The sequence below is a fragment of the Lonchura striata genome, chromosome 17, assembly GCF_050655825.1.
Source record: "Lonchura striata isolate lonStrDom1 chromosome 17, ASM5065582v1, whole genome shotgun sequence".
Classification (NCBI taxonomy): Eukaryota; Metazoa; Chordata; class Aves; order Passeriformes; family Estrildidae; genus Lonchura; species Lonchura striata.
In genome coordinates, this window is record NC_140719.1 from 3370536 (window position 1) to 3395208 (window position 24673).

General features: G+C 58.6%; 1 protein-coding gene and 1 long non-coding RNA gene across 3 annotated transcripts in view; one reads left to right on the top strand and one right to left on the bottom strand.

Moving 5' to 3' along the window:
* The window catches only part of LOC110480267 (uncharacterized), a 219012-nt gene that overhangs the window by 69856 nt on the left and 124483 nt on the right, over nucleotides 1–24673 (bottom strand). The window lies entirely within an intron of this gene.
* On the top strand, nucleotides 775–23010 carry STXBP1 (syntaxin binding protein 1). 2 transcript variants are annotated; one of them, XM_021548098.3, is made up of 20 exons: nucleotides 775–934; nucleotides 11238–11287; nucleotides 11472–11553; nucleotides 12489–12565; nucleotides 12727–12805; nucleotides 12900–13003; nucleotides 13699–13847; nucleotides 14167–14251; nucleotides 14415–14545; nucleotides 15214–15321; nucleotides 15438–15498; nucleotides 16035–16100; nucleotides 16233–16313; nucleotides 16408–16546; nucleotides 16724–16833; nucleotides 16943–17044; nucleotides 18140–18225; nucleotides 19107–19261; nucleotides 20080–20203; nucleotides 21312–23010. In XM_021548098.3, the coding sequence occupies exons 1-19, from the start codon at nucleotides 898–900 to the stop codon at nucleotides 20187–20189; spliced, it is 1812 nt and encodes a 603-aa protein (XP_021403773.1). In that variant the 5' UTR covers nucleotides 775–897; the 3' UTR covers nucleotides 20190–20203; nucleotides 21312–23010. The 2 variants fall into 2 exon arrangements, with proteins under 2 accessions (XP_021403773.1, XP_021403774.1); XM_021548099.4 differs by lacking the exon at nucleotides 20080–20203 and having other exon boundaries at nucleotides 776–934.

Below are 24673 nucleotides of genomic sequence, written 5' to 3' on the forward strand. Positions count from 1 at the left end.
CCGTGTCCCCCTGTCCATCCCCGTGTCCCCCTGTCCCTGTGTTCCTCTGTCCATCCATGTCCCCCTGTCCATCCCCGTGTCCCCCTGTTCCTGTGTCCCCCTGTCCCTGTGTCCCCCTGTCCATCCGTGTCCCCCTGTCCCTCCGTGTCCCTCTGTCCGTCTGTGTCCCTCTGTCCATCCCTTTGTCCCACTGTCCATCCATGTCCCTCTGTCCATCCCTGTGTCCCCCCGTCCCTGTGTCCCCCTGTCCATCCATGTCCTTCTGTCCATCCCTGTGTCCCCCTGTCCCTGTGTCCCCCTGTCCCTCCGTGTCCCTCTGTCCATCCATGTCCCCCTGTTCATCCCTGTGTCCCCCTGTTCCTGTGTCCCCCTGTCCCTGTGTCCCCCTGTCCATCCATGTGCCTCTGTCCGTCCCTGTGTCCCCCTGTCCCTGTGTCCCCCTGTCCATCCATGTCCCCCTGTCCACCCCTGTGTCCCCCTGTCCCTGTGTCCCCCTGTCCATCCATGTCCTTCTGTCCATCCCTGTGTCCCCCTGTCCGTCTGTGTCCCCCTGTCCCTGTGTCCCCCTGTCCGTCTGTGTCCCCCTGTCCCTGTGTCCCCCTGTCCGTCTGTGTCCCCCCGTCCCTCCGTGTCCCTGTCCGCGGCGCTGCAGTACCGCTCCCCGCCTGGCAGGGGGCGCTGCGGGCGGGGCGTGTCGGGTGACGCGGGCCGAGCCCCGCCCCGTCAGCTGAGCGCGCGCGCCGCCCCCCGCGCCCCCCGACCCCCCCGGCCTTCCTCCTCCTCCTCCTCCTCCTCCTCTTCCTCCCCCTGCTCCCTCCGCATCCCTGCGCCGCCGCCCGCAGCCTCGCCCGGCCGTGCGCGCCCAGGGAGCCCCCCTGCACCCCCCGGCGCGGAGACATGGCCCCCATCGGACTCAAGGCTGTGGTGGGAGAGAGTAAGCTGGGCTCTGGGCTCTGGGCGCTGGGGGCGCGGGGGATGCTGCGGTGCGCAGGACGGAGCCTCGGGGACCCCCCCGTGGGGACACGCGGGCCTTGTGCGATGCGGGGTCGGGGCTGCCGGCCCTTCCGGGCTGTGTTTGGTGGATTTTTGCGGGTGTTTGGGGTTTTTCTGCAGTGCTGCGGGCGGGGAGGGGGGGGATTGCTGACGGGGCGACGGTGGAAAAGCGGGGGGGGGACGGGACAAGGAAGACGGAGACGTTCGAGCCCCCCTCGGTTTTATTCCCCCGTGGCCTCCAGCCCCCCAAAGGGCCCGGGGGTCTCCCCCCAGCATGAGGCGGGGCACAGAGGGGTGCAGACCCCCCCAAACCCTCCCCCAGCGCAGTGCCAGGCCGGGCCCTCCCGCTTTGTCTGCAGCAAATCCCGCTCAAACGCTGGCCTTCATTGCACTGTTATTCCTGTTGTTGTTATTATTATTATTATTATTATTATTATTATTATTATTATTATTATTATTATTATTATTATTATTATTATTATTTCCGCGGGTGTGCCTTCGCTCCCGCAATCCGGGGGTGCCCCTGTGTGTGTCCCCCCCATCCCCGGGCATCCCGGGTCCCGCTCCCCCTCGCTATTCCCGGCCGGGAATATTCCCGGGAGCCGCGGGCGGGGGCACGGCGCGATCGTCCCCGGCTCCGCTTCCTCCTTCCCGGCTGTTGCAAGGCGATATTTTCCCGGGGGGGTTTGTTCTCCAAAAACACCCGAAGCTGGACGAGGAAGGAGGGGCGCTTCTTTCCTAGGGGCGGAATTAAGGTGAAAAAACTCCGCATTATGGAAAAAAAAAAAAAAAAAAAAGAAAATAAAGAAAACGAAAGGGCAGGAACCGGTGGGAACTTCCCCCCGCAGCCATGAGCCTTCCTCCTCCTCCTCCTCCCCGCCTCTCGCAGGGTTTATTTCCGTGGCATCGTGGCCGGCCGCGGCCGGATCTTGGTGGTTTTTTTGGGGGGGTTTTCGATGGTTTTGGGGGCTGTTTTTGGCGTGCCGGCCGTGCCCGGGGCCATCCCCGCCCTCCCGCGGCCGCTGCGGATGGCGCGGCCGGGGCCGGTGGTGTGATGGGGTGGGTGGTGATGGCGAGGGGGGGAACACGGGGGGATCCCCACGGATGTCGCAGCATCCCCCATCCCCGCGGGGATGGGGGGCTCGGACCCCCTGGCAGGGCCAGATGCGGTGCCCTCGCTGGAGAAGGGGACAGAGAGCAGCGCCACTGCGTGTCCCTTATTTTCATTCATTGTCTCTGCGCCGGATTGGGCTGGGAGAGAGCACAGACAACACACGGAGGTTCCAGGCAGCATCAGGGAAATCTGACTTAATCCTCCCCTTCAGGGTTTAGTGACAAACCGCTCGGTTCTTTTCCCCCGAAAAGAAAAAACATCATTCCCGACGGAAAATGATAATGTGGAGCCCGGCTGGCAGGGACGCGTGGGTGGCTGCGAGGGGGGAGCAGGCTTTGTGCGGGCAGAATGCTGCAGAGCAGCGAGGGGTGGCACCCGGGGGACACCCCGGGGTCCCCGCAGGGTCGGGGTGCTCCTGGGCTGGGTGCATCAGCTTGTCTTGGGGGGCTGTTCCAGGGGGAGCTGCTCCCCCAGAGTTGGGAGCAGCCTGCAGGGTCCCCAGGCCCCTGTCCCTGGGTGCTGGCGTGAGATTTCCTGGGCTGCGCCAGCCTGGCACTGCCCGGAGGTTTTCCTGCAGGAGATGTTTGCTCCTGAGGAGCAGGAGGGCCGAGCTTGGGGCTGACCCCGAGGCAGAACATCTGCTGTGGGCCCCTTCTCCAGGAGGAAGGGATGGATGGATGGATGGATGGATGGATGGATGGATGGATGGATGGGGAGGATGCTGCCGTGTTGCCATGGCTCACTCCGCCAGCCCCCCCTCCCGAGCTGCATTGTGCCCTGGCTTCCCTCCAGACCCGGATTATTCCTCTGACCAGCTGGTGCCATAACAAGACGGGGTTTGGAGGCCTCTGAAGAGGTGGCAGGCGGTGGACAGGGGGAGAAGTGGGCCAGAGCTGCAGGAGGAGAAGGGCAGAAGCAGATAGTCACCCCCAGAGCTGTGGGAGTGTGCTGGGGGCTGTCTCTGTGCCTTCCCGAGGTGTCCAGGTATGGTGACTGCATCGTCCTGGACTTGCTGTTTTGTGGACAGGGTTGGAGCTGAGTGTGCTTGTCCCCAGAGGTGATGCCTGAGGACCAGGTCCTCCTGCTGTGTCTGCCCCTTCCCAGGGAGAGCTGCCCCCTCTGCCCTGGAGCTGGTTGGGAAAATCTCACCTGAGAGTGGCAGCTCTGAGGACACCCATCCCCAAATGTTCACCTGACCCCCAGCTGCATGGACACCATCCCTAAATCTTCACCTGACTCCCAAATGCATGGACATCACCCCCAAATGTTCACCTGACCCCCAGCTGCTCAGACATCATCACCAGATGTTCACCTGACCCCCAGCTGCATGGACAGCATCCCCAAATGTTCACCTGACCCCCAGCTGCATGGACACCATCCCCAAATGCTTACCTGACCCCCAGCTGCATGGACATCACCCCCAAATGTTCACCTGACCCCCAACTGCATGGACATCACCCCCAAATGTTCACCTGACCCCCAGCTGCATGGACAGCATCCCCAAATGTTCACCTGACCCCCAGCTGCATGGACACCATCCCCAAATGTTCACCTGACCCCCAGCTGCATGGACACCATCCTCTCTGCCCCTTGGATCTTCTCAGGGCCACCTTCCCTGAGCTTCCCCTGCCCAGCGCAGTGGTGGCTCTCCTGCAGCAGCCTGCAGTGGGGAGGAGGAGGAGGAGGCTGGTTTTACTTCACTGAACTGTCAGCAGCCAGGAGAGACGGGCCCTGCTGCAGGGGTGACACCTGTGCAGCCACCACGCTGGGCTGGCACAGGACAGCAGGACATGCAGCTGGAGCATGTGGATGTGATTCCATGGCAGATCCAAAAACCCTGCACCCCTTCAGCCTCCCCAAAGGCTTCCTTTTGCTGCTGGCGCTGTCACGGGCGGGCGGGAGAGGCGGAGGAGCCCTGGGATAAGGAAGCACCTTGCAGAGACAGCAGGAAAACACCTTTGCCCCAGGCCAGCAGGTGATCCTCCCCCGGAGCAGCCTGGCCTGCACTGCCTCCCCCAGAGCTGACCCGTGCCCGCTGCCTCCTGCCAGGCCATGCCCAGGAGCCCCACGGCCAAATCCTGCCTGGACACGGTCTGACACTGCCCAGTGTCACTCCGTGTCCCCAGCTGGGCCTCTCCAGGGCCCACCCCTGCCTGGGCATGACTCAGGGACTCGGGCTTGGGTTGTGCTGCACCTGCAAGGGCAGGGCTGGGGCAGCTGCCAGCCCGGGGCACGGCCTGGGCACCTGCTGGTACCTGCCTCAGCCTGGCTGTTTGGGGCACCTTGCACTGCCACCAGCCCCTGCTGGGCACAGGGAGCCCTGGAGGGTCAGATGTGCTCCTGGAGGATGTTCTGAGCTTGTCTCAGTGCCCAGGGGACGTGGCTGGTGTGCTGCCCGTGCTAGGCTTGGCGAGGGCTGTGCCAGGCAGAGAGGAAGAGGAGGCAGCGAAGGGCATGGGGACCATTGGAGGGGTGCCCATGGCATCCTCCTGCCTGCACAGGGCTCAGCTGTGACCTCAGCCTGCTGCAGAAGTGGGTGGGTGAGGAGCAGGAGCTCTCTGCCCCCTGTCCCCAGCAGGGGTGGGAGCAGACCCTGAACCCAGTGGCTCCCTGAGCAGCCCATCCTCCCAATCCCCGCGTCCCAGGAGCCCCCGTGGTGCCACCAGCCTGGTGTGTGGGTGCAGGAATGGGCACAGCTGGGCTGTGGCTCTGTCACCAGGCTGTGTCTCACCTCCGCTGTTGGCTTGAAGTTGGAAAAGCTTGAAAAAACCGTTGTAAAATTCAGCGTTCACCATCTCAGGCATTGCAGAACAATTTCAGTCTCCAGACCACAGTCTGCAGCAGGGGCTGAGAAACTCCTGCCCATATGTGACCATGGAAGGTGACCAAGAGTGACAAACCTCAGTTTGGCAGCACTGCATCCTCTCACCAGTGTCTGCATGTGCAAGAAGGCTAAAAAAGCCACCAATGGAGAGGATTTCGTCTCTTTCCTTTTAGAAAAAAAAAAGGAAAAAGTAAGGTCTGTGTCTGATTCCTCTGCACCTCTTGGAAAAGGTGTCCCAGAAGAGATTCCTTCCTTCTTCCCACAGAATCAACACTTTCCAAAGAGAATCATCACCATCACAGGGCTTTTGGTCTCATGCTGAGGAGCAGATGCTGCTCCCTCCAACTCGCCGTGCGGGGAAGGAGCTTGGCTCTGGAGAGTGCAAAAATAGAGCAGGGCTGAAGGAGCTTTAATCTGTGGGCTCCCACATCCCCCAGGATGTGAGAGAGCCCGGCAGTGTGCACACACCTGTGGGCACCTGTGCTAGAGGGCGTTTTGTGGAGCCCATCAGAAGGTTTGGCCTTGGAGCAGGGAGCAGCAAGGACCCCTTGGGCACATGCCAGCTGCCCTGCAGCCTGTCCTGGTGTCCCTGAGGGACAGCCCAGCCTGGATTCCCACCGAAGAAGCACAATTTGTTGGTGTTTTCCTCTGTTTTGGTTCAAGGCAGTGAAGAATGAGCTCAGGAAGTTGTGGCCACATGTAGGAATGTGGAGGTCCCTCCCCTCAGGGACACTGTGACACTGTGTGAGTGCTGTCCACCTCTGGGCACTGAAGCACCACAGCCAGGGACAACATCTGCTGGGGATGGAAACATCTGGAGCAAGAGGACAAGTGTTGGTGAAGGGTGGTGCCTTCAGCAGGGACATTGATTGTACCCAAACCGGGAAACTCTGCTCAGCTCCCAGATCCTTGTGCAGACCCAAGGAAATTGTCTGGAGTTACCACAGAACATCCTGAGCTGGAAGGGACCCTCAAGGATCGCCACAGCTCAGCTGCTGTCCCTGCAGGACACCCTGTGCCTGATGCTGCAGTGACACCCTCCTGAATTTCCCTCTGTTTCCCCAGAGGGCTCATGGGTGTGAGCATGCATTTCATTTCCCTTTTTCACTTCTGGTTGTGTTACTCAACTTCTGCAGAGTTCAAGAGCTCCAGGTCTCCATCCTCCTCCTCCCTAGGCTGTGCAGCTCTCCCAAGGCTTTGCCCAGCAGGGATAAATGTGGGTATCCTTCATGAGAGCAGTGCAAACAGGAAAAGGAGAATTAAACACGGGTTACCACAATGGCTGGGACTAATCCCTGCGTTCCTGGGTGAGAAATGTGTCCTCCAGCAAGGCTGAGGGCTTCCAGGTGGGCATAATCCAGTGGGAAAAACTTGTGTTCAGGACTTGGGCTGCTGAAGGGGAGGTGTTTGAGACTTGTTGGGTTTTGGGCACAGCAGTGGCCAGACTCGGGTTGCCCTTGGACGGTTTTTAGCCGTGCTGAGGAACATCAGCTGGGCTTTGTCTCCTCGCAGTGATGTCCACGTGCTGGGTGGTGCTGGTGGCCGTGGAGGGCTATTGCTGCCACCCTCAGCTCTGTGCTGCCTGTTTCATGTGGGATGGCACCTGCAGAGCCCCACCTGGGGCTGTTTGGAGGTGGGGACGTGCTCCACTGCTGCTTGGACCAGTGCAACATTCACACTGGCTTGAGCAATTAGTTAATGAACCAGCACAAATGCAGTTGCCAGGCCAACCCAAAGCCAAACGTGTCCGTCTGGGAGATGCAGCCTGACAGCTTTTTAGGAGAAGTGGGACTCCAGCAAACCTCACCGTGGATTTCTGTGATCCAGCTCATGGAGCTGCCCAGGGATTTGGGATCCCGAGACACAGGAGAGTGAAAAGCTCAATTTGTGCCCATCCATAAAGCAGCTTCATCTTCTGGGCCACTTCAGGCCACCAGGATGTGGAAGGGGCATTTCTGAGCACAGGAATCTCCAGGAGGGAAGGGCTTGGCCATGGCTGCTGGCACTGGGGTCAGCACTGCAGCTGGAGTGTCCCTGCTGCATCCCCAGCCTGGTGGCCAGCGTGGGGTGGTGGCCAGGACAAGGCTTTAGCACGTCCATCAGGGGAGGTCAGGGCTGCTCATCAGCTTCCAGCCTTGTTCTGGAGCAGGATAATGGGCTTGAGGAGCCCCAAAAAGGGTCCATCTCTTGGGGAACCCCAAAATGGGTCCATCTCTTGGGCCATCATAAAAAAGGTTCATCTCTTGGAGAATCCCAAAATGGATCCATCTCTTGGGGAACCCCAAAATAGGTCCGTCTCTTGGGGCATCATAAAAAGGGTTCATCTCTTGGGGATCCCAAAATGGGTCCAGTTTTTGGGGAACTCCAAAATGGTTTGTGTCATGGGGCATCCCAAAATGGGTCCATCTCTTGGCGCATCATAAAAAGGGTCTGTCTCTTGGAGAATTCCAAAATGGGTCCATTTCTTGGGGCATCCCAAAATGGGTCCATCTCTTGGGGAACCCCTAAATGGGTCCATTTCTTGGGGCATTATAAAAAGGGTCCATCTCTTGGGGCATCCCAGAATGGGTCCATTCTTTGGGGAACCCCAAAATGGTCCATCTCTTGAGTAACCCCAAAAAGGGTCCATCCCTTGGGGAACCCCAAAAAGGATCCATCTCTTCAGACATCATAAAAAAGGTCCATCTCTTGGGGAACCCCTAAATGGGTCCATCTCATGGGGCATCCCAAAATGGGTTCATCTCTTGGGGCATCATAAAAAGGGTCCATCCCTTGGGGAACCCCAAAAAGGGTCAATCTCTTCAGGCATCATAAAAAAGGTCCATCCCTTGGAGAACTCCTAAACGGGTCCATCTCATGGGGAACCCCAAAATGGGTGCATCCCTTGGGGACAGAGCTTTGTTGGTGTGGCAGGGATGCTCCCTCCTTCCCCAGCTCCAGAGGGACCGTGGGGCTGGCTCTGTGTCCCTGCCTGGGGGAAGGCCAGGGTGTAATAACGTGGGATAAGCCTCTTGGAGGGATGGATGGGCTCAAGTCCTACTAGGCCAGCGTGTCACCTGCTTGGAAATGATGGAGGGGTCACGTCCATGCCATGTGTCACCTGAGAAGAACCTGGCTGCGGGTGCTGGGCTGGGTCTCCAACATGACACTGGCCTGGTGGCACTTTTAGGGCCATACTGCTCATGGGCTCTGATGCTGGAGGAGGATCCAGAGCTGTCTGGATTCCCTGTTCTTGGGAGAAATTGTCATTAAAATTCTTCCAGCCTGATGAAACAGATGTGGCGTGGTAGGTCCACACAAGCCAAGTGTGGGAGGCACTGGATGAGATGCTCATACTGATTTTTTTTTCCGCCCCTGAAACCTGGTTTTATCTCCAAGATGAAAAACTTGTCTGTGAGCATCACCAACTGATGTTAGATCCTAAAAACTCTCTCTGGCCAGATGTTTGAGGGCATGGACAGCAACATCTGGCCTGCTGATGTGGAGTGAGGGAGCACCACTTCTGGGACGGGGCTGGGCGTGACTTGAGGACCTTGGGACCTCAGGACTCTCATTTCCCCTGGGAGTCCAGAGCTTTCTTCCCTCAGCTGGGGTTTAGTGGCTGCTGCAGGGACACCAGGAGGGGAGATTCATGGCCACATCCCCCTGAATGTGACACCAGTCTCCAGCTCTGCTCAGGTTTGTGCCCTTTGGCAGGACCCTGGAGATCTCTGTGGATCTTCCCTGACCCTGCCTGGGCTCTGAGCTGGCTCTGGCAGCTGTGGAAGAGCCAAAATTTGGAGTCAGACCCATAGTCAGGGCAGGAGAGGACATCAGTGTAGGGAATGACAGTGCCTGGGGAGCAGGAATTTAGGGATTGACACCCTAAACCTACAAAGCTCACAGAAATTACCCTTTGAAGTGCCCAGTTCCTGCTGCGAGAGGCCCACCTTGGTTCTGGGGTCGGGCTGGGGATGTGACAGCACTTTCTGCAGCCAGGCAGATGCTCCCCCCACCCCAGGCACCCTCCCTCCAGCCCGAGCCATCCCTGTGCAGGAGGGACACGGCGTTCCCACAGAGCCACAGTGTCCCCTGCAGCTGCTGCCGCAGCGAGGACACGCTCGGGGGGGCTGAGGCAGCAATTTGGGAGCCCTTTTTGGGATCTCATGCCCTTGGGCCCACTTTCCCCACGGGAACACCATGCCCTGGGCCACAGGATGCTCTTGCCAGCCTCCTCCTGTCCTTCCTTCCCTGTCCTTCCTTCCCCAGCCAGATTTTCATTGCAGGGGCAGGAATTCCTCCTGGCTGCTGCTTTTTGCTGACCGTGGTGCCCCACCATGGACCCTGTGCTTCACTGTGATGGAGCCTGTGGGGTGGGATGGGATCATGGAACATGTGGGGTGGGATCATGGACCCTGTAGGATGGGATCATGGAGCCTGGGGGATGGGATGGGATCATGGAACCTGTGGGGTGGGATCATGGACCCTGTAGGATGGGATCATGGAGCCTGTGGGGGGGGATCATGGAGCCTGGGGGCTGGGATGAGGATAGAGCCTATGGAATGGGATGATGAAGCCTGTGGGGTGGGATGGGGTGAGGATGGAGCTGATGGGATGGGATAGGGTGGGATGGGATGGGATGAGGCTGGAGCCTGTGGGATGGGATTGGGATTGGGATGGGATGGAATCCATGGGATGGGATGGAGCCTATGGGATGGGATGTGGATGGGATGGGATTGGGTGGGATGGGATTGGGATGGGGATGGAATCCATGGGATGGAATCCATGGGATAGGATGGAGCTCGGTGCTGCCCTGCAGACAGTGCTGTTGTTGCTGCATCCTCACCCTGGGGCAGGAGCCAAGTAGTGATGGCAGGAGGAGCAGGGATGCTGGCACAGCTCCTCCCCAGCTGTCAGTGCAGGAGCAGGGAGCAGCACTGGCATGCACGGGCAGCCCTTGCTGCCAGCTCCTGCCCACAGAGGATGATTCCTGCTGCACTTGGTGGGTGCAGGTGGGCAGCACCCGTGGGCACAGGCAGCAGCTTTGCCTGCCCAGTTCAGGTACCCAGGTGCCCTCCATCCCTCTTCCCAGCCCGGAGCTGCCCTGCTCTCCCCATGGAGAGGCCAAAGGATGTGACCAAGGGCAAGCAGGACACTGAGGGCAAGGCCAGTGTCCTCCTGGGGCTCCCTGCAGCCAGATTAATTAATTGATTAAATTATTTATCCATTTATTTATTAAAGGCGCCTTTAGGCAGGAAAGGTGATGGATGTGCAGTGGTAGGAATGTTTTTTCCAGGTTTTCTCCAGGTTTTGCAGCAGGACAGACACACAGCAGCACTCAGAGGCTCCTGTTTTATCCCTGTTGGCACCAGTGCCAGCTCTGGACCCTGCTGGGCTTTACCCAGGGAACCAGCACCCTTGGGCTGACCCACAGGGAAGGCTCCCAGGGCTGAGGGGTGACATCCTCACACCTCTGCTTTCTAATTTAGAGACGTTCCTTAACTGGCTTTTCACTGGGCATTTCCATCCCTCTCCCTGGGATGAGGGGCTCAGAGCAAAACCCTGCAGGGGTGAAATCCAGGGAAAAATGCTGTGTGAGACTTGGCACAGACTCCTTTCCTCAGGCTCAGCTCTGAGGGACAGTGGGACGCACACCAGGCCCAGAGGGGATTTCAGGGTTTGGGGGGCACCTCTCTCCCCCAAAACAGATGTTTGGGCAGCACTGGCAGCAGGGCAAGGCTTGAACCCCCTTTCCTGCAACCCCACCCCAAAGGTTGTCCCACTGCCACCTTCTCATGTCCCTGAGCTGCATCTCCCAGGGAGCGGGGCAGGAGCAGGGGATTTGGGGTGGGTGCTCCTGGGTGCTGCTGTCCTGCCTGGTTGCATAAGCCAGCAGCCACGGGAGGTGAAATGGGATTGTGAGGGATTACAAGGAACAGGCTGCTTGATTCTTGTTTCTAAAAGGAGCTCTTAAGCTGCTGTTGTTGTCCCAGCACTTTGGATTAGGGCTGAACCCCGTGGGGCAGCCCCAGGCTCCCCAGAGGGACCCCCCAGCCAGCCTGGGCTCTGTCTGTGAGAGCCAAGCACAAGAGGAAAACAGGGCTGGGGGTGACCACCCCTCCCTGGGTACCCCAAAACCACCCCCTTCCCTCCTTCATCCCCAGTTAAGGCACAGGGTGCGTGGGGCTCAGCGTGACCCTGCACGTGGTGGGGGTTTGGTGCAGCACCACTGCAGCCCCAATGCAGCCCTGCTGCTGCCAGCAGGCCCTGGGGTGCTGCAGGAGGTGCACTGGGCTCTCACCATTGCCCTCACCTCCTTTCTTGCAGAGATCATGCACGATGTGATCCGGAAGGTGAAGAAGAAGGGGGAATGGAAGGTGAGCCCCAAAGCCAGGGAGGGCCAGGAGGGGAAGGAGCAGGGAAGGGGGCAGGGTGGGGAAGGTCCTGCTGTGCTCACAGGGTGCGCCTTGGGTGCTCCTGGGTGCTCACGGGTGCTCCTGGGGTGCTCATGGGTGCTCATGGGTGCTCCTGGGGTGCTCATGGGTGCTCACCTGCCCCCAGGTGCTGGTGGTGGACCAGCTGAGCATGCGCATGCTCTCGTCCTGCTGCAAGATGACCGACATCATGACAGAGGGCATCACCAGTGAGTTCCCCTTCCCTGCCTCCACCTTCCCTGCGGGAAGGGCCAAATCTCCCTTTGCTCCAGGACACCCGCAAAGGCATCTCCAGGCTGGCACAGGGTGGTTGGCACAGCCCCCACCCAGCCCTGTCCCACTTGGGATGGAGCCACTCCTCCTCCCTCTGCCCATGGACGGCTCCTGGTGCCAGGCTGGAGTTCCCCAGGGCCCTCCTTGCCTGCTGGGGCTGCAGCAGCAGAACTTTGTGTCCTGGCAGTCCTTCAGCTCCAGGAGAGGACCAGGGGTTGGTTTTTATCAGCCTGAGAATTAAATATCTCCCTGCAACGCTTGGGAAGGAGAAGGAAATGCCAGGCTGGATCCTGGGAGGTGTTGGAATAGTGGGGTTTTCGCTGGGACAGCCGAGCTTCGTGCTCAGCTGGAGGGGGATGTGGGGATAAACCAAGGGAACAGCAGCTAAGACAGATCCATGGCCTCTGGGACCTGGCCAGGTGCCCACACCCACAGCTCCAGCCGGGACCCGGGAGCTGGGATGGGGTGGGCAGGGGTGCCCCAGCTCCTGGGTGGGCAAGGACGAGTGGCTGGGGGTGTTTTGGATATGGAGGTGCTGCCATGGGATGTCCAATGGCCATGGGGTATCCAATGGCCATGAGATGTCCAATGGCCATGGGATGTCCAATGGCCATGGGGTATCCAATGGCCATGAGATGTCCAATGGCCATGGGATGTCCAATGGCCATGGGGTATCCAACGGCCATGGGATGTCCAATGGCCATGGGATGTCCAACGGCCATGGGGTATCCAGTGGCCATGGGGTATCCAATGGCCATGGGGTATCCAATGGCCATGGGATGTCCAGCCACCACGGGGTGTCCACCAGCCCAGCGTGGCTGAGTGCCCTGCCCACAGCCCTCCCTGCCACGGTCCCTGTTTTCCCCCCAAGTTGTGGAAGACATCAACAAGCGCCGGGAGCCGCTGCCCAGCCTGGAGGCCGTGTATCTCATCACCCCCTCCGAGAAGGTGAGTGCATGAGGGCACAGGGCTCAGGTGCTGCCATGGGAAGCATCCTGGCTCCAGTGGTGCCAGCAGGGTGGTGGGGTGGAGGTGCAGAGCTCGCCCTGAGCAGGAGGGAGGCTCACAGTGCCATCCTGCCCAGCCCAGCTGCCCCCTCTCTCTTCCAGTCCATCCACTCCCTCATCAACGACTTCAAGGATCCCCCCACCTCCAAGTACAGAGCTGCCCACGTCTTCTTCACTGACTGTGAGTACCTGAGCGGGGACAGTCACTGAAACTGTGCCCGCAGGTGGGGAGGGATGGAGAGATGCTGAGCACCACCCTCCTCCTCCCCCCACAGCCTGTCCTGACGCCCTCTTCAACGAGCTGGTGAAATCCCGGGCTGCCAAGGTCATCAAAACCCTGACGGAGATCAACATTGCCTTCCTCCCTTCGGAGTCCCAGGTGAGCCTGGGCTGGGCTGGGACAGGGTGTGGGGCAGCCAGGGGGTGTTGCAGGTCCCTCTGCAGCCCACCAGGGTTTGTGTGACAGCCTTGCACCCCCAGCTGCCTCCTTGCTCTGCTCCCTGTCTCCTCAGATGACTTCCCGGGCTGATCCCGCGGGGGATTTAGCGGGTGCTGTGCCTTGGCCCCGTGCCCACAGCTGTGCTGGCCAGCTCTGCCACCAGCCAAGGACACCAGGGAGCTGGCCCTGGGCCATCTGCCCCTGCTGGGGACAAAGGGACCAGGGGGCAGGTGGTGCCAGACCTGCTGGGTGACATTAACCCTTCAATGCTCAGCATTCTTAGGGAGTGGCCTCTTGGCATCCTCACTGGGGGCACAGCTGGGGAACAGTGTGTTTCTGCTTGTCCCCAGGTCTCTGTTTCCCTGTCTGGAAGCAGGTGACTGCTGAGGTCAGGGGTGTTCTGCCTCCTCTGCTCAGCTGGGAAGGACACATGGATAGGGATCTTACCATGGAGCTGGTGCTGCTCCTAGGAGCTGGAAGTTCTGAGGGATGCCCTGAACATTGCTGAGCTCCAGCTGCCTGGTTCTAGGCTTGGCTGGGTGCATCTGGGCATGAATCTGGTTTCCAAACCCAGCTGGGCTGGGGCAGCTCTCCTGCAGACATCCCCTGTGACCTCCCTGCCTCTGCACCCCCAGGTCTATTCTCTGGATTCGGCCGACTCCTTCCAAAGCTTTTACAGCCCACACAAGGCCCAGATGAAGAACCCGATCCTGGAGCGCCTGGCAGAGCAGATTGCCACGCTCTGTGCCACCCTGAAGGAGTACCCAGCCGTACGGTACCGCGGGTAAGGCCAGCGGGGATCTGGGGCAGGGATGGGGCTGCTGTGCCCAGCGCTGGTCAGAGCGTGGGGTGGCATGGACAGACAGCCATGCTCAGTGTGACCAGGCTCAGACTCGAGCTGGGGAGCTGGGGTGGGGGGTTGGAAGTCTGAAATCTGAGTGGCACCAAGGCAGAGTGGAGCTCGTTGAGGAGAGGTGGGAGTGGGCAGCAAAACCTGCTCGGGGCCTTGCTCTCCCATGAGCCAAGGGTGTTGCACAGGCAAACCAACATCTCGTCCCCATGCCGTGCTCTGTGGGGCTGACCTGTCCCCCTGCCTCCCCCAGGGATTACAAGGACAATGCCATGCTGGCACAGCTCATCCAGGACAAGCTGGACGCCTACAAGGCCGATGACCCCACCATGGGCGAGGTGAGCGGGGCTGGCGGTGCAGGGGAGGGTGCTGCGGGTGCTGCTTCACTCCTGCAGTCCAGCCCTGCCCTGTGGCAGCCACAGAGCCTGGTGGGGACCCCAGGGCAGCCGTGGGGCTGAGGGAGCCCCCAGCCCAGTGCTGATGGCTCTGCTGTGCCCGCAGGGCCCGGACAAGGCTCGCTCCCAGCTGCTGATCCTGGACCGTGGCTTCGACCCCGCGTCCCCGGTGCTGCACGAGCTGACCTTCCAGGCCATGAGCTACGACCTGCTGCCCATCGAGAACGATGTCTACAAGTGAGTGCAGTGTGACAGCCCCCCGTGACACCCTGAGGCCAGTCCTAGAGCAGCAGCTGGGAGCTCAGCATCCCTCCAGCCATCACAAGGCCTCCACCGGGAGACACCAGTGCTGCACTCAGGCAGTGACTGGGACTGAAAGAGCTTTCCCAGCCTTCAGCCCTCAGCCCCTTCCCAACACTGAGGAGTTGAAGGGGTTCGAGAAGAGAAGAGAAAAGGTGAATCCCAGCTGAAATCACTTTGGGCACAGCCAAGAAGAGCCCTCATGTCCCCCCAGCTCCCTAACCCCAGCAGTGAGGGGCTGTGTGTGCCTTCAGCCCCATCTCCCCTGTGACATCCCTCTGACGCTGTTGAGGCAGGACGGGAATGAAGAGGCTGAGTCAGAAGGCTGAGAGAGTCAAACTCTGTTTTATTTCAAAATGCATTGCTCTTCATACAGAGTTTTGGCTAAGCCAATTCTGTTGGTCCTGAAGTAAAAATAACTCACACTACTGGTGTACAGTGCATGATGCACAGTGGTAGAACTCAACTATAAACAACCTGAACAACAACAGAGATAAAAAACCTTATTTACATTCTTTCCCAACAAATTTCCAGGCTTCTGCCTGGTTAGAAACTTTCCTTTTCTCTCTTTGAATCTGAGACCTACATCCCTCCCCTCTCCCCAGGTACGAGACCAGTGGCATTGGGGAGGCCCGGATCAAGGAGGTTCTCCTGGACGAGGACGACGACCTGTGGGTCACCCTGCGCCACAAACACATCGCCGAGGTGTCCCAGTGAGTGGCCCTGGGGCTGGTCTGCAGGCTGGCTGGGACACTGGCTTGGCATTGCCACCCAGCCCGCTGGGAGTGTCCCCTCCCCGCTCACAGCTCTACCCTCCTCCTCTCTCCAGGGAGGTGACCCGGTCCCTGAAGGAGTTTTCTTCCAGCAAGAGGATGAACACGGGTGACAAGGTGACCTGATGCACCCACCGAGCTGGGGATGGGCTCAGCCAGGGGTTGGCACGTGGTGGGGTCTCCTGGGGACACTGTGCCAAGGAAGAAGGGTGGTCAGGTTCCTGGTGGGGGGGGGATGGCTGTGGGGTGCCAGCCCTACCCCTGGGGCTGGAAAACGGGGTGCTGTGGGAGAGCTCTGCAGCCAGGATCAGTCTGCCCCCAGCACAGGGTCCGTGCACCTCCTCAGCAGCTGCTCTGGCCCCAGTCCCTGAGTTGGTGGCAGTGAGGGGACCCTGGTGGCTGTAAAGGTGGCCAGGAGCTGAAAGGACCATCTGAGCCCCAGCCAGGCACACGAGGCTCCCAGAAGGAGATCCTGCTGCACACCCGTCCTGCCTCTCAGCTACAGAGGAGGAGACCTGGCAGTGACACACCAGGTGTCACCAAACCCCCACGGGGGCTCACGTGGGGACAGAAGTCCTTGGCAGGGTCATCCCCTCTCTGCTGGTGGCCCTCAGGTCCCTGAGGGTGACTGACCGTGTCCCCTTCCCTCACAGACCACCATGAGGGACCTGTCCCAGATGCTGAAGAAGATGCCACAGTACCAGAAGGAGCTCAGCAAGGTAAAGGAGGGGACATTGTGTGTTCAGTGACCCGGGAGCAGGAGGTGGCAGCTCTCCCCTGGCCACGGGTGGTGGCACAGGGACCCTCAGCTGCTGCCAGCCCTGCAGAGGTGACCACTCTTGTGTCCCCAGTACTCCACCCACCTGCACCTGGCTGAGGACTGCATGAAGCACTACCAGGGCACTGTGGACAAGCTGTGCCGAGTTGAGCAGGTACCAAACAACTCCCCTCGTTGCCACAGGAGCACGGGGTGCTGCAGCTCCACCCTCCCAGCATGGGTTGGTGCTGAGCACGTGTTCCCTGCAGGACCTGGCCATGGGCACCGATGCTGAAGGCGAGAAGATCAAGGACCCCATGAGGGCCATTGTCCCCATCCTGCTGGATGGCAACGTCAGCACCTATGACAAGATCCGCATCATCTTGCTCTACATCTTCCTGAAGAACGGTGAGGAGCACGCCTGGGCAGGGGTGTGGGCAGGCAGATCCAGGTTTGGCCAGGACAATCCCGCTGGCAAAACCCAGCCCTGCCTCCCTGAGCAGGCTGAGTGTCCTAAGGTGGCAGCAGAGGGGCTGTGTCCCCTCGGTGAGACATTCCTGAGAACACCCCCTGTGGCATCCCCAGGAATCACCGAGGAGAACCTGAACAAGCTGATCCAGCACGCTCAGATCCCGGCAGAGGACAGCGAGATCATCACCAACATGGCCCACCTCGGGGTGCCCATCATCACAGACGTGAGTGTCCTGCTCCCTGCCCTGCCCCTGTGCTCTGGCAGCCCTGGGGTGGCCCGGGGGGTGGCCCTGGTGCCGCTGTGGCTCAGGGTGTCCCTGTGCTCCTGCCCAGTCCACGCTGCGCCGCCGGAGCAAGCCGGAGCGCAAGGAGCGCATCAGTGAGCAGACCTACCAGCTGTCCCGGTGGACCCCCGTCATCAAGGACATCATGGAGGTGAGCCAGCAACCAGGACAGGCCCGGGAGACAGGGCAGGGAATTCCAGAGCCACCCAGGAAGGGACCTGCACACAGCTGGGTGCTCCCAGCCCAGACCCTGACAGCTCTCTGAGCTGGCTGCTCCCTGCCTGGGGTTGGGATGTTTTGGGAGGTTTTCCTGGCCCCAGGTGGGTGCACAGAATCACAGAGTGTGATGAGTTGGAAGGGATGCTAAGGATCATCAAATCCAACTCCTGTCCCTGCCCAGACCCCCCCAAAATCCCACCCTGGGCATCCCTGGCAGCGCTGGCCAAAGGCTCCTGGAGCTCTGGCAGCCTCGGGGCCGTGCCCATTGCCTGGGCAGTGCCAGCACCTCTGGGGAAGAACCTTTCCTGCTCTCCAGCCTGAGCTGCCCTGGCCCAGCTCCAGCCCTTCCTGGCTCCTGTCCCTGTCCCAGGGCAGAGATAAATGCCTGCCCCTCCTTTTTCCCTCCTGAGAAACTTTAGACTGCAGTGAGGTCTCCCCTCAGTCTGCACAGCCCAAACCAGGCTTGCCCAGCATCCCTGAATTACAAATGCACTAACAATGTGACTGGTTGTGTATGTGCCACCATGGCCACCAAGGCCACCAAGGTTGGATGGCCTTGTCAAAGCCTTGCCCATGTCCCAGCAGAGCCAGGGGACAGGCATGGCTCTGTACAGCTGTGTCTGTGTCCTCAGGAGCTGTCCCAGGAGCTCTGCACCGGGATAGCCCTGGCTGAGACCAGCAGGGCTGCACCTCCCTCGTGTCCCAAAAGCACAGAGCTCATGTTTTCCTTTGCCACAACCGCCCCCAAACAGGGTGGCTTCACCCCCAGGACACCCCTGAGCCTCACCCCAGGGCAGAGGAGCCTGCCCAGGGCAGCAGCAGCTCAGCAAGATGTCCCAGGTGGCCCTGGGTGACAGTGACACTGGCAGAGGGTGCCTGGTGCTGCAGGGGGATCCCAGGGCTGGAACCTCCAGCTCAGCTCCTCCTGAGCCTCTCGGGAGGGGAATCCTGGGCTCAGCCCTGCAGAGGGGCTGTGGGGCCCGGGGCTGTGCCTGGCTGAGCCCGGCCTGTGGCTCTCTGCCCTCAGGATGCCATCGATGACAAGCTGGACACCAAGCACTACCCGTACATCTCCACCCGCTCCTCCGCCTCCTTCAGCACCACTGCCGTCAGGTGGGTGCCCCTCCTGCCCCGCCCGTGCCCACCTGGGCCACTGGCAGCATCCATCCCACCCCCGCAGGGGCTGCAGCCAGCAGCAGGGCTGGGAGCTGCTCGGAGGCCATTCAGGCATCTCGTGCCTCAGTTTCCCCTCAGGCACTTCATGTCTCCATTCCTTTGAGGCACCCCACGTCTCAATTTCCCTCCAGACAGCCTGTGCCTCTGTATCCCTTTAGGAATCCCTTGTCTCAGTTTCCCTTCAGGCACCCTGTATCTCCATTTTTCTTTAGGCATCCTGTGCTCCAGTTTCCCTACAGATATCTTGTGTTTGCGTTTCCCTTTAGGAGTCCTGTGCCTTCACTTCCCTTCAGGCATCCCATTCCTCAGTTTCCCTTCAGGCATCCCATTCCTCAGTTTCCCTCCAGACATCCTGTGCCTCTATTTTCCTTTAGGAATCCCATTCCTCAGTTTCCCTCCAGGCACCCGATTCCTCAGTTTCCCTCCAGACATTCTGTGCCTCAGTTTCCCTTCAGGCATCTGATTCCTCAGTTTCCCTCCAGACATCTTGTGCCTCCATTTTCCTTTAGGAATCCTATGCCTCAGTTTCCCTTTAGACACCCTATGCACTCACCTTCCCTTCATGCATCCCATGCCTCCATTTCCCCCATGGCATCCTCTGCCTCAGTTTCCCTTTAGGAATCCCATTCCTCACTTTCCTTTTGGATGCAACAGTGCCTCAGTTTCCCTCCAGGCATCCTGTGCCTCAGTTTCCCTCCGTGTAACAGCGAGCAGCACTCGTGGCTGGAATGCTGGACTTGCCCTGCTGTAACAGCAATGTCGGTGTGATTTAACTGAGATGTGGTGCCCGTCCTTCACCCTCCTCTTCCTCTCCTCAGTGCCCGCTACGGCCACTGGCACAAGAACAAGGCCCCTGGCGAGTACCGGAGCGGCCCCCGCCTCATCATCTTCATCCTGGGCGGGGTGAGCATGAACGAGATGCGCTGCGCCTACGAGGTGACACAAGCCAGCGGCAAGTGGGAGGTGCTAATAGGTGAGTGCTGGCCCCGGGGCTGGCCCGTCCTGCTGTCCTGCTGGCTGCTCATCCCACGCCCCAGCCCGCAAATTCCGGCCTCCAGACGCTGCGGGGCTGGAACTCTGCGGAAAGGTTTTCCCCGGACATCTCTTGGCACCCCGTGTGTCCTCCCCTGTTCCCCATCTGGGTTGTGTCACTCCAAACATCCTCGTTTTTGCTTCCATTTTTTCACGTCTCCTGGCTGGTTTTGTCCGAGCGGGGATGGGTGAGAGGGGAGGAGGTTTGGCAGCTTGGATTGCTCCTCGGTTTTGGGGTCATTATAGGAAGAGAAGTGCAAAATAAAGAGGGGTGCAAACGGGAACCAGGTTTTTCAGGTCAGCTCCCATCTCTGCTCCCAGGGGAGCTGTCAGTCAGGCACAGAGGACACAGTGGATGCTCTAGCAGGTGGTAGCAAGGAGCCGTTAGGTCCCCAAAATTCCTCTGGGAAGCACAGCTGGATGCACAGCTTGGATACACACCTTGTAGGGCACAGGCAGGTGTCCTTCACCATCTGATCTGATGCCTGGTGGAGCCTGTCCCCAGCATCTCTTTGCTCCTTGGGAGCACCATCCCAGTGTCCATCACCTCCTGCTGCCCCAGACACCCATCCCAGCTCCATCCTGCCTGTCACCATCTCATCCTGCCTCTCTCCAGGGTCCATCCCCTGCATGTGCCTCCGAAGCTCCGGGCTCCACCTGCCTCCTTCCTCTTCCTCTTCCTCCCCCAGAAGCAGCTGCTGGTGGTGGTGGGGGGGGGAGCCTCGGCGCAGCCGTCAGCCCCGCTCTGTTCTCCTGCAGGTTCTACTCACATTCTCACTCCCACCAAATTTCTCATGGACCTGAGGCACCCCGACTTCAGGGACTCCACTAGGGTATCATTTGAGGATCAGGCTCCAGCAATGGAGTGAGCCAAAGAAACCAAGTAAAGGCAGCTTACTAATGAAAAAGAAACTCTTCCTCCCCGAAGGGTTTTCTTTGATTCTTCCGTTCCTCCTTTTTTTAATTGTTGTTTTGGGGTTCGTTGGGTTCTCCGATTAGAAAATGCTTGCGGTTCCTCCGACCAGGTGGAAAAGCATCCATCACCCCTCAGCCATGTCCCCTGGCCAGCTCCTTCATGCCATGAGCTCCTCCTCACCAGGGCTGGAGGGGTCAGGGTCCTGCCTGCCCCATGGAGGTGTTCCAGGGCCGGGCAGGGGGACAGAGCTCCTGGATTCTGCCCTGGGAGTGGCTGGAGCAGGGCTGGGGGAGAGGGGCAGCAGTGGAGAGCCCAGCACTCATCCTGGTCCATCCCCACGGGCTGGGCACTGCTGGGAGCCCCAGCTCTGGGGTGCCCTGGGGCTAGAATCCCACTTAGCTCAGGTTTGCTGATGGATAGGCAGGAGCCTCATGACGTTTTGGACCCCCAGACCCTGCTCTGGGGTTCAGCTCCTGCCGGTTTCACCAGTGAGTGCCACCCCAGCATCCCCCGTGTGCTGGTTCCTGCAGGGCCAGGGTGGCTGTGGGGCTGAGCTGGTGTGGGCAGCATGGTGGGACCCCCACTGGCACCGTGCTGGGGGCCCCCCGAGCCAGGGGCAGCCGAAGGCAAGAGCCTTTTGTTCTCCTTGTGCCGTCCCACCCCTCCCGGCCTCCTCTCTGTCCCCAGGATGCTCCGTGCAGGTTGGGGGACCTGGGGAAGGTCCCTCCACGCTGGCTGTTCCCTGCATCTCCACCCCTGCACCCATAGTGCCTCCTGCATTCCCCGTGGGTCCTGCAGTGACCCCACTGCCACAATCCCCCTGCACCGGCACCTCCTGGCCCTTGCCTCATCCCGCCAGCTCCATCCCTCGCCTCCGTTCCTCCTCCTCGTCCTTTTCCCGTTCTCCCTGCCCCCACAGCCCACCCCGTGCCCATAGGCTGCATTTCCTCGCAAGCATTTCCAGCGGCGTGGGGCCAGCGCCGCCAGGTAAGGGGGACCCGGGACAGCGGGGACGGCGGCCGGGTCCCAGAGCCATCACTGATCCCCTTGCACCCCTTCTCCTCTGCTCCCACAGGCTCCACGCACATCCTCACCCCACAGAAACTGCTGGACACGCTGAAGAAACTCAATAAAACAGAGGAAGAGAGCAGCAGTTAAAAGGAAACGCTGTCACCACTCGATGCCGACCCACGTCCCCGCCGGGCGCCCGGCCCCGGGTGCCACCCTGCACCCAGTGGGCCCAGCTTCTCTCTTGTTCTTGTGTTGACCCCCCCTTCTCCCCTCCCAGCGCCTCCCCCATCTCATTTTATCCACAGGGAGGGGATAACAGCCAAAAAAAAAAAATAATATATATATATATATTAAGAAAATGGATGCATTGTGTTTAAGAGAAAAAGGAAAAAAAAAATTCTATATATTTGTAGCTGCAGCTGTGGGAAGCACCCAGGAGCTCATTGCTGAGTAACCATCTGCCCATTGCTATTGAATATGGTGGGGAAAATGACAGAAAACACTTTTTTTTGGGGAATGCTCCTCACTGGGGTCTTGTTTGGACGGGAGGACAGATGGATGGACACCCCACACCGCTCCAGCCACTGCTCAGGCTGGCAGCACCACCTGTCCCATGGCTTTTGGGGCAGTGGGTGCTCCTGCCAGGTGTGCACGCCAACATCTGGATGGGAATTTGGGATGGGGGTGGTGTGGGAGTGCAGCCAGGACGCCTAACACCGTGGTAATTCCCATGTGAAAAGGGACCAAACCGGTCAAAACTGGGAGCTGGGGCCTGTCTGCTTGCACAGCCCTGCCTCCCTCAATGGGAATTCCTTCCAAAAAAAAAAAAAAATATATATATATATATATATATAAAATAAAAATCTATTTTATATATATATATATATATATATATATATATATATATATCTGTGCTATCTCTCCATGGATACCTCTCTCCATCCATCCCCACGGGAGCTCGGTGCCCGTGCCCAGCTCCGCTCGTGTCGTCCCGTGGTGAAGCGTTTCTGAGCGTGCCGTCACCCTGAGACCCCCCAAAAACCCTCTGGGCCCTCCCCAAAAACCCTCTGGGGCCCTCCAAACCCCCCAGGCCCCCCCCAAACCCTCTGGACTCTGTGTATATTAATGACTGTGTCTTGTGACGTTCTTACGAGCTTGGTGTATAGTGATTTCCCCAAACCTCTGATTTTAGTTGGGTTTTTATTTGACGCCCCTGGATTGCCCCCTGTCCCTTGCCTTTAGATGCACTGCAATATTTTGGGGTCTATGGTTTTGTTCTCTTCCCCCTGAAGGCTGTGACCCCCCTTTTCCTACCCTAAAATTGCTCTTTCTTGCCTTGTTGGTGGTTAGCCCCCCCCTTTCCCTTCTCTTCCCGTCTGCTCCTTGCCCATAAAGTTAAATATATATTTTTAGGGCAAAGGCTGTATCATTGCACTGATATTTGTTGGTTCCCCTTTGGTCTCCCAGCCCGTTTCTGTTCCTCTTTGGTTTAGCAATGCAAATGCTTCAGGATCTTGTATGTTGGACATTATTATTATTATTATTTTTTCTGTTACAGTTATTTATATAAAAAATAATTTATCAAAAAGGAAAACTTTAAAAAAAATAATCTAGTCTGTCTTGGAACTTGTTTACCTTGAAATTACTGGAATCTAAATGTTTGAAAGTGTTGAAGCACAAACATGTATCATCTCTGTATATCTGTTCTTCTGTACTAAAGCACTCGAGTGACTAAATAAAAGCGATCTCCATCCCTAGTGCAACTGGGGCCGTGTTGTGCTGCTCCCTCAGGGCCAGGAAAACAGGGAAAAGGCATGGGAAAATATTCCTTCCAACCCCAAGGGAGGGCTCCTGGTGTGGTGATGCCAAACCTCCCCCTAGGAGTGGCTTTGGGAAGGAAAATCAGCACACGAGTCATCTAACTGCATTTATTTCCTTTAAAAATAGGTGATTTCTTCATACAAAATACCACCCCAGTGGCTCTGCTGGGCGTTAAAAAATAGGAGATAGGGAAAAAAACCCATCATTTGGTCCTGGCTACTGCATTTGGGATAATTACCCACACTTTCCACACGCTTCCATCACGCCCTGCCTGGGCTGGGGGAGTCACAGCTTCCAGCTTGGGGCACAGGCATGAGCAGAGGCAACCAGAGACAATAAAACCTCTTTAAAATCCCCCAAACCTCTTTAAAATCCCCCAAACCCAGCCCTCTCACCCCAACAAAGGAACAGGGGACAGCCCCATTCCCAACCCCTCTGGGCTTATGTCAGGATCAGGCTCAGGAGGAGCTTGGAAAGCTCCAGCCCTGAGTCCCTCACTGATCCCCCCCTCCAAATGTGGGTATTTGTACAACAAATAAAAGATAAATAAATACATTTGACACTGGCACTTCAGGTAGGTCCTACACATAAACACAGGGAGCAGGGGGTTTAGCTGGACCCATCCCAGGAAAAGCTGCCCCAACCACATCATTTTCCCTAAAAAATAGGCATTAACCCCTTAGAAACCCAGCTGGGAGGAACAGGGGCTCCACAGACCTGCTCTGGTCTCAGCAGGTGACTTTTCCTCCACCAGCCCAGCTTCCCTGAGGATCCCAGAGGGAAAACCTCAAATCCTTCATTTTATTTTCAGCCTGGCTGATGCTGTGGGTGGCCACATCCAGGGATGACCAGAAAAAAACCCCACAAATGCCCTAAGGGCTGTGCTGGAAATGCAAACCAGAATATTTATATATATGTATCTGTAGAAAGATATATCTATAGAATCAGATACAGATCTGTACATACACAGATCCGTTTATAGCTGTCTCTCTAGATCTAGACATATAACTAAATACAGATATGCCTATATCTAGATATATCCATTTATAGATACACATATATCACACACACACATTACAGATCATCAATCAACACTCAAAAGAGTGATTTAGCTGCTTACTAGCTAAAAAATTCACATAAAAACCATAAAAAAAATTAAATTTCCCCAGGGAGGATCGTGCTGGGTTGAAGTCCAAGGGCACAGGGCACAGGCTCCTGAGGAGGCCTGCGGGTGGGGAAGGGGTGGGATGGGGGATCCCAGGGGATCCCGGGGATTTCTGCCCATACAGGCACAGAGGTAAACACAGCTGCCAAGGGGGCTCGACCCACACGGGGTCAGAGCATCCCCACAAGTGCTCAGGGTGGGGTGGCCACTGCCCTGGGGGGACACAGGGCCACCCCGCTGCTCCCACGCCTTCCCCCCTCCTGCAGCCTGGGGGGGCCTGCAGAGGGACAGACAGACGGACAGACAAGCCATGCAGGGAGTGCAGGGAGAGCGGGAGCGGGCTGGGAGCCAGGGCAGCACCCCCGGGAGGCACCTCCAGCCCTGCTGCCCCCAGGAGCTGAGGGGCTCATCCTCCGCTCCCGCTGGCACGGAGGGGCTGG